The 9,555-nt window shown below is 37.8% G+C and overlaps 1 protein-coding gene across 1 annotated transcript; it reads right to left on the bottom strand.

Annotated features, from left to right (window-relative positions):
• Positions 1-1,136: 1,136 nt before the first annotated feature.
• Positions 1,137-3,400, bottom strand: LOC127114576 (uncharacterized). Its single transcript, XM_051046632.1, has 4 exons — positions 3,136-3,400; positions 1,833-1,948; positions 1,540-1,736; positions 1,137-1,449 (listed from the first exon to the last, which is right to left on the bottom strand). The coding sequence occupies exons 1-4, from the start codon at positions 3,398-3,400 to the stop codon at positions 1,137-1,139; spliced, it is 891 nt and encodes a 296-aa protein (XP_050902589.1).
• Positions 3,401-9,555: the final 6,155 nt, after the last annotated feature.

Here is a 9,555-nt window from a genome sequence, read left to right as displayed (position 1 = left end):
CATGTTAGCTGACACGGGCACCCGTGTCAAGACCCTATTTTTTCATATTTTTTTCGTTTTTCGACCTGCTTCTCCTTTTTCTCCTGGCACACTGAATTTTGCTAATTAAGTTCAACCTCTCCTTCCTTCCTCCGGAATCACTGCGTAAACCTACAATAAACTAAAACACACCAAAACAACGGAAATGGTTAGAAATAATAAGTGTGGGTTGCCTCCCACGAAGCGCTTCGTTTAACTTCGCATGGCTCAACGGTCGTCCATCTTATCCTCTAAGACGAACATTGTCTATCAACCCACTCTCTTGCCCTTTGTAATAATGCTTAAATCTTTGTCCTTTAACTTTAAATGTGTCCCCGTTAGTTTGATTTTTTAGTTCTATCACTCCATGGGGAAACACTCGGTGAACCAAAAACGGGCCGGACCATCTGGACTTCAACTTTCCTGGAAAAAGTTTTAACCTGGAACTAAACAAGAGCACCAATAGTCCCTCCACAAATTCCTTTCTCAGGATCTTCTAATCATGCCATTTTTTTGTTTTCTCTTTATAAAGTTTGGAATTCTCATAAGCTTGATTCTTAAATTCTTCTAGCTCATGGAGTTGAAGAATTCGGGATTCACCAGCTTTGGCAAGATCATAATTCAAGAATTTGGAAGCCCAAAATGCTTTGTGCTCTAACTCGAGTGGCAAGTGACAAGCTTTCCCATTCACTAACCGGTAGGGGGCATACCTAAAGGAGTTTTGAATGATGTTCTGTATGCCCATAATGCATCTTCCAGCTTCATTGCCCAGTCTTTTTGAGATGCACAGACAGTCTTTTCAAGGATTTGCTTTATCTACCTGTTAGACACTTCAACCTGGCCACTCGTTTGAGGATGATATGGGGTGGAAATCTTGTGCTTAACATTGTACTTCTTTAGCAGATTTTCCATTAGTTTGTTTAAGAAATGGGTACCTTCATCACTGATAAGTGCTCTCGGCACTCCAAATCTCGAGAAAATATTGTTCTTCAGAAAAGTCACTACAACTCTGGAATCATTAGTGGGAAATGCCACCGTTTCCACCTACTTTGACACATAGTCCACTGCTACAAAGATGTAATTCTTCCCAAATGAGGATGAAAACGGTCCCATGAAGTTTATTCCCACACATCAAACAATTCCACCTCCAGCATGGCGTTCTGCGGCATTTGATTCCTCTTAGAAATATTACCTGTTCTTTGACATTTGTCGCACTCCTTGACTATGTCTTGGGCATCTTTGAACATTGTAGGCCAGTATAAACCCGACTGGAGGACTTTAGCTGCTATTTTGTCACCACTAAAGTGTCCTCCATAGTCTGAGTCATGACAAGCTCTAAGCACATCCCTTTTATCCTCCTCTGGGATACATCTTCTGACTAATCCATCTACTCCTCTCTTGTACAGGAATGGGTCATCCCACAAGTAGAACCTTCAATCATGTAAAAACTTTTTCTTCTTGTTAGAATCGAAATCATTAAAGATTACACCACCTACCAGATAATTCGCGTAGTCTGCGAACCAAGGGATATCAATGACAGCTAGGATGTGTTCATAGGCAAACTCATCCTTTATTGGTCTCTTGTCTTCCGTTTCTTCAATTGTCGACATTCGAGACAAATGATCGGCAATGATGTTTTCACATCCCCTTTTGTCCCTAATTTCCACATCAAACTCTTGGAGGAGCAAGATCCATCTCAGAAGCCTCGGCTTAGAATCCTGTTTAGCAAATAAATATTTTAAAGCAGTGTGGTCAGTATAAACAACCACCTTAGATCCTAACAGTTATTGCCGGAATTTATCAAATGCATAAACCACTACTAACAACTCCTTTTCAGTAGTTGCATAGTTCATCTGAGCAGGGTTCAGCACATGACTAGCATAGTAAATAACATGTAACAGCTTCTCTCTCCGTTGTCCAAGAACTGCCCCTACAATAATATCACTAGCATCACACATGATCTCAAACAAGAGAGACCAATATGGGGCAATTACAATTGGTGTCGACACTAATTTGTTTTTCAATGTCTTAAAATTTGAGGCACATTCTTCATCGAACACAAAAGCCTTATCCTTAACCAATATAGTGGTTAGCGGTTTGGCTATCTTAGAGAAATCTCTTATGAACCTGTGGTAAAAACCCGCATGTCCTAAGAAACTCCTGATACCTTTTTCGTTTACCGGAGGCAGAAGTTTAGATATCACCTTAACTTTTTCTTGGTCAACCTCAATTCCCTTGTAGGAAATTTTGTGACCCAAAACTATTCCTTCTCACACCATGAAATGGCACTTCTCCCAGTTCAGAATCAAATTTGTTTGTTGGCACCTGTCTAAAACAAGAGAAAGGTTAGTCAAACAATTATCAAACGAAGACCCAAAGACAGAAAAATCATCCATGAACACTTTTATATGCTTTTCAAGCATGTCGGCAAAAATGGAAGTCATGCATCGTTGGAAGGTGGATGGTGCATTACACAGCCCGAATGGCATTCTTCTGTAAGCAAATACACCATAAGGGCATGTGAATGTCGTCTTCTCTTGATCTTCCGGAGCAACCGCGATCTGATTATACCGGGGTGTCCATCTAAAAAACAGTAGTAATCATGACCAGCTAGCCTTTCCAAAATTTGATCAATGAATGGAAAAGGGAAGTGGTCTTTCCTGGTCGCAATGTTTAACCTTCTTGTTTCTGATGATGGTGGTTCCCCCGTTTTTTGGGACCACATGCACCAGACTCACTCATGAGCTGTCAGATATAGGGCAGATAAGACCAACATCTAACAACTTCACCACTTCTTTCATTGATGGGTTAAGTCTCCTTTGGGGCTGGACCACAAGTTTGTGATCGTCTTCCATGAGAATTTTATGCATGCACACTGTAGGGCTAATAACTTTTAAATCCTCAATTGCCCATCCGATAGCATTCTTGTATTTTTTTAGGACTTGGATGAGTTCTTCTTCTTGGACACTCTTGAGGCTCGAATTTATTATAGTTGGGCATTTACCTTCGGAATCGAGGAAGACGTATTTGAGATTCTCGAGAAGTTGTTTCAACTTCGTCCCCTTTTTGGACTCTTTATTCTCCTCTGATGATTGAGGTTGTAGTAGATCTTCCCACCGGTGTAGTCGAGATCCTTTCCAAGGGGTTGTGCTTCCATCATGGCTAGAACTTCTGATTCTTTATTGTCCACTTCTTTATCAATGACAAAAATGGGCAAGCTCGACACTCTTTCCAAAGGTAATTGTGGTGCATTCAAAGGACTATCATAAGCAATCACTTGATCTATAACCTCTATTGTATGACTAGTGCCAATATCATCTTTGTATTTCATGGTGTTTTGAACATCAATTTTTAATTCCTCATCATAGACCTTCAAAGTCATAGTACCTTCCTCTATGTTGATCAAATATCTTCCGGTCTCTAAAAAGGGTCTCCCAAGAATGAGGGAATCTCTTTATCCTCAGGCATTTCTAGGACCACAAAATCCATCGGGAATACAAACTTGTCAATCTTAACTAGAACATCGTCAACTATCCCATAAGGTTTCTTGACCGAATGATCGACAAATTGAAGTGTCATCCTGGTATCTTGCACAACCCCTATACCCAATTTCTTGTAAATGGATAAAGCTATGAGACTCACACTGGCTCCTAAATCAATAAGATCTATTTTGAATGACCTATCTCCAATGGTGCATGGGATGGTGACATCTCCTCGATCTTTCTTCTTCATTAGAATTTTCATACCCCTCAAAATAACACTACAAGTTTCGGTTAGAATAATCAGGTTCGTGTCAATGGTTTGCCTCTTAGAAATGATGTCCTTCATTAACTTGGCATAGGTAGGCTTTGTTCAAGTGCTTCCAAAAGTGGAATGTTAATTTCTAGCTTCATGAACAACTCTAAAATTTCTTAAAGTTTTTCTCATGTTGCCCCTTTTTCTTGTTTCTGGTGGGAAATGGAAGCTTAATGACCGGTTTTGGTTTAATGACTTTTTCTTTCACCACTTGTTTAGGTGCAACCAATCTTCCCTTACAGCTTCATTGGAATGTTTAATTCTTCCCTTACAACTTCATTTTCCTTGATCTTCATCTTCAGCTTTCTCCTCAAGGACTTCATGAGATTTACCACTTCTCGTTGTCACAACATTAACATTATAAAGCTCTCTTGGATTTATAGCAGTTGTACTTGGTAGAGCACCTTGTGCTTGAGAACTTGAGGCTAATTGATGTGATATCTGACCCATTTGAACTTCAAGATTTTTTATGGAAGCAGTAGTGTTCTTCTGATTGTTTCTAGTTTCTTTTTGGAATTGAACATTATGAGTTGCCATTCTTTCAAAGGCACTCTCCCAATCTGCTTACTTTGGGGCTTGTTATTGCTGATGTTGTTGATATTGAGTTTGATATTGACCTTGACCTTGTTGTGGAACATTCCCTTTCTAATCTTTCCATGAGAAGTTAGGATGATTCTTCTAACCTGGATTGTAAGTGTTGGAATAGGGATTATTCTGCTTCAAAAATTTTATTTCTTTAACTTGTTGAGGAGTTTCAAAGCAATACACAATTTGGTGTGGTCCATTACAAATCTCACAATAGACGATAGGAGCAGGTTGGACTTGAGCTACCTGCTGGGTACCTATATTCATAGCTTTCAGCTTCTTTTCAACTTCGGCAGCGATTGTATCTTCTATACAGATTCTATAGTTTCTAGCTTCAGATCAATAACTCCTTCAGGTTTACTTATACATCTGTCATACAACTTCAAGTGCTCATTAGCAGCAATTACTTCAATGATCTTTTTTATACTGGTGGCTGTTGAGAAATTAGTCGAGCCACCGGATGTGGTATCAATCAACTATTTAGTCTTTATTTGGAGAACATTTACAAACATCTGTATTTGTTCTGTTGGATCCATATTATGAGTTGGGCAAGCCACTAGGACCCTTTTGAATTTTTTGTAGGCATCTCCTAAAGATTCACCCTCTTTCTACTTAAAGTTCAAAATTTCATACCATTTTCTCAAAATACCGATGTTGGAAATTACTCATTCAAGAAAGCCTTTTCCATCTCTTCCATGATGTAATACTACCGATCGGGAGAGAATAGAACCATTCTTGAGCTTCTTCAGCTAAGGGGGACGGGAACATTCTTAACTTCTTTGCTTCCTCAGTGTGACCATCAACTTTTAAAGTGTTGCTCATGGTCAGAAATCTCTACAGATGCTTGTTTGCATCTTCATTTACCTTTTCAGTGAAATGATTTCTTTCAAGTTGATTGATTATACTTGCATGTAGCTGAAAATTAGCCACATTCACCGGTTGGTTGACAATTGTTAATCTACCAGTTGGTGCCTTTGCGCCTCTGTAGTCACCCAACAGTCTTTCTGGTGGTGGTGGGTTCTCCTCCATTATTTCGATCTCTCTCTCCGACCCTGAATCTGAAGCTGAATGAATGGAATGTTGTTCTTCTGATTCCAGTCTTGCTAATCTAGCTTGTCTGAGTCTTGCACGCAAAGTTCTTTCATTTCTACGTCTAAAGGAAAATCAGTTGAGGTCTTACCTCGCATACAAATATCAGACACAAATTAGTTGATAATGATCGAAATAAATAACTAAAAGAATAGAAATTAAATTTTAGTTGCAGAGCAACAGAAATTAAAATTTAGTTGTAGAGTAACAAAATTTCAATTGAACTAAATTTAAACTTTATATTTGGCAGTCCCCGGCAACGGCGCCAAAACTTGATCGGGAAAATAGAAAGTGTACTATTTTATCGATGTAGTAATAATAGGGAAATTTCCCAAATACCAATCTCGAGGACTGCGTAGTAATATTAGTTTTAAACCGTGATTCAATTGAACAAAAAAAGGAGTTTTTGGTTTGGAATAAATCCGCATTATAATTAATTTAAGTTGAATGTAAAATATGGCTTTTACACAAATATGAGAATTATGCCAGGGTACGGGTGTGTGATTTCCCCTGCAATGACCTTGAATGTAAAATCCTCAACTCGTTCAAATATTCAACTACCAGATCTTAATATTGTTTCCTCCTAAAACCTTAGAGGGAAACCTTTGGTCATTCATCCTAATATCTAAGTCCTTAAGCAATTAAGATGAAACCAAGCTTTTGAATTAACAAGATATATCGAGTAACTATAGAGTATCCCTATCCCTAGGTGATATCTACTAAAGTTTAATCGTGCAAAAACCTTAACAATTGTGATCCCACAAATTGTTAACCGTAGAACAATCTTTATTTGTCTGATAACGAAAGCATTAAAAACATTGCACAGTTAAATTGAATAAAAAAACATAAAATTGAGGGAATTAGGAATTCAAAGTCATTACTGTAAGACCCCAATTTTGACCCTAAGATCCCTCATGCAATTTCATCATAAGCATTAGCATTGGGATCATACTTTGGCATCCTCCTTACCCCTCTTTCATTGGGTTTGTTTTGGGAGAGATCACCAAGCACTATGTGATTGTATCATACATTATATTATCATTTTACTAACCAAAATACCAAAAGTATGTATTTGCATTTGCCTAACTCTTTTGTAGGTAAGGCATGATCACCATTGATTTATCAAGTTCATATCTAGGGTTTAAGACCCTCATGACAAAGAGCACAATCATGAATTAATTCAAGAATGGTTATGAGCATCATATGAGTTCCATTGATTCCTACATGTTATATTGATCAAGTTTTCTTCAAGAGTTTGAGGGTGATTTGCCTTGGAAACCCTAGTTTGACTGAGTATCTTGCGTAACTTCTCCAACAAGCTATCTCACCAGTTGATCAAATTTCTCAAGGGACACTTCAAAATTCATCATCTTATGCATATATGATCTGCCATTAGCCAATAAATTCAATAGAATTGAAGGTTAGTAAGTTGGTTGATGGTGGTTGGCCAGGTGAATTCATCTGATCAAAATTGGGTCTCCCTAGACCCTATCTCCGACAATTTTCCCCTCTTTCATGGTATTGTGTGGAAACTTGCCCCTTTTTCCTTCCTTTGGAAGATGTCTTGACTCAAGGATCCATGATTGTCATAAGTGGGTTGAGTGTTCTCCAAAGAATGACTTAAAAAATGAAAAGTAAAAGCAAAACAATACTAACTTCTAACTCATTAACAACTAACTTTTAATTTCAAGCCATTTACTTTAATGTCATTAATTTTAGTCTTTATTCATTTGCCATTATTCATACCGTTCTAATTGTTTATGTTAATGCAATTTTCACTTTGTCCACTTGGACCATATTGTGTGATATATTCCATTTTGTGTATACTTTGTTTGTTGATGTGGTCTTTGACCATTAATGTACATAATAACCACAAAAATACTAAAAAAACGTTTGTGTGGACTGTTGACTTGATCTTGGACAAATGGACTTAGAACTTAGGCAACATTCCTATGCTAAAGGACTTGGCCAATGCCAACTTTTATGAAACCAAGTGATTACAATTGAGACTTCATCTGATACATCATTCAAGATCCCTTTGAGTTCATCTGCAACATGATCATTGTGAAGCAGTTATTTTGAACCTGTGACTTGTGGAATTCATCCGTTACATGGGCTAATTTGAAGAAGATCATGGAGTGGCTAAGCTTGGATTGGATATCTTTATTTGATGCCTTTCTATTCAAGATTAATATAATTGTATGCATTGTTTGTTGCTTGATTCTAATGTCTAAGGGAATCTGGGTTTCTATTGACATTCTTGTCTATTGGATTGCTACCCATTGGTCAGATCTTTTCAACCCTCAACTTTTAATTTTGTTCATAGGATTAGTCTCTTCATCTTCTCCCCATTTCTTAAATTTCAAAATCTCTCCCTCCTTTAAAAATTCTTCTTTGCTTGAACTAGTTTTCTTCTAAACTTTGACCACTTTGCAAACTAGAAACTTTGGTCTTATGCCATTGCATTTTCAAACTTCTTTTCTTAATCAAACTTGTAAATAGACTTAATTATAGTTGACTTAAACTTTCAAAAAGCCAAAAAGAACTAACTCATTCAAACCATTTTTAGGCCTTTGTGCCTTTCAAACTTAATTTTTGTTAAAAGCAATGTACCCACTTTGAAATTTGTATCACGAACTACGAGGTTTGATCCCTCATTTTTATGTTGGTACGTAGGCATAAGTCCGAAGGTCTTGTCAAACACAAAATATAATTAATGAATTATTTTCTCATCCCCCCATTCTATTTGTTTGTAAACATCATTTTTGTACAAAATACATATGCACACAAAAAAGGGCTCCCTAGGAGTACCTAAGACTTTGGGTGCTAACACTCTCCCTCTGTGTAACCAACCCCTTACCTGTAATCTCTGGCATTTTATTAGTTTTGATTTAAAACTTCTTACTTTTGGGTTTTGTTCGTACTTTTCCCTTTTCCCTTGGAAATATAAAAGCACGGTGGCGACTCTTGTTATTTGATGTCTAGCTTGTCCGTAGCTTGATGATCATGAATTTACCGCTACAATTACATGATCAAATCAGGGACATCCCCCATGGCATTGGGGGGTTTAGTCGCTCATAGTATTCAAAGAAAATACAATATTCAAATTAGACATTACAAGATATGGGGATTCTATTGATCTTCAATCGTGATCGCTCTTGAAGGACCTCCGTTCTCTGAAACCCTTGATAGTACCAATCTTAATCGTCCAATTCCTTTGTCGTGTTAAAAAGTCCTTTCTCTTTTCCCCAAAAAGTCCTCTAAATAGTCATTGATCGATTAACAAATGTAGTAAATACCCAAACACCCTCCGAAGTCAGAAACTCTAAAAATCAAAGACAACAGAAGATAAGGCATCCAAGCCAACACGGGCCGTGTTAGCTCACTATTTCTCTGCTTTAACAATGCAAATTACAGGCTTGTTGACACGGGCCCGTGTCAGCCTACTATTTTTTCGCTCCAACATCTGATTTTATCCTTCTCTTGACACGGGCCGTGTCAGGCGACACGGGTGGCCGTGTCAGGCGACACGGGTGGCCGTGTCAGGCAACACGGGTGGCCGTGTCAGGCAACACGGGTGGCCGTGTCAGGGTCAATATATCTTCCGAAAATCCTTCTCCGCGAGTCCGGAACGCCCGATTTCTTTGATGAGTCTTTGGGAATTCTTGCTTGAACCTGAAAACCAATAGAACTACCAAAAGAAAGCATAAAACGTAATAAATTGACATAAACTAAAAATAATAACCAAACGCGAATGGAAATGCAAACATAAAACTTACTTGACAAAATAATAAAAAGGTAAAACAAAGTGTTACCGATTTCACGGATTCATGCTGAATAAGTGTCAGAAAACTAGTAGAATTAGTGACTGATTAGATATGTAACAATGTGGTTAGAGATAGACTCTGGCTCTGGTATGGTAGTGAATAGAATCAAGGAGCCCATAAGTTAAACATGAAAGTTCCAGAATTCCGTTGTAGGTTAGGAGGTCTCAATTGAATATTTTTTAACAGGGATATCAAATTGTTGGAAATAAATCATCAATACAAAGATTGGAACAAGGTCATC

This window comes from Lathyrus oleraceus, unplaced genomic scaffold (assembly GCF_024323335.1).
Source record: "Lathyrus oleraceus cultivar Zhongwan6 unplaced genomic scaffold, CAAS_Psat_ZW6_1.0 chrUn0603, whole genome shotgun sequence".
Lineage (NCBI taxonomy): Eukaryota > Viridiplantae > Streptophyta > Magnoliopsida > Fabales > Fabaceae > Lathyrus > Lathyrus oleraceus.
Note: the sequence above shows the minus strand (reverse complement) of the source record. Positions and strands in the feature narration are given on the sequence as shown.

Coding starts and splice junctions, on each gene's coding strand:
- LOC127114576 (XM_051046632.1), bottom strand. CDS start 3,400: ATGACTTTGAAGGTCTATGATGAGGAATTAAAAATTGATGTTCAAAAC. Junction 1,737..1,832: donor AAAAGGAGTTGTTAGTAGTG/GTTTATGCATTT, acceptor TTTGCTAAACAG/GATTCTAAGCCGAGGCTTCT. Junction 1,450..1,539: donor GCTGTCATTGATATCCCTTG/GTTCGCAGACTA, acceptor ACATGATTGAAG/GTTCTACTTGTGGGATGACC.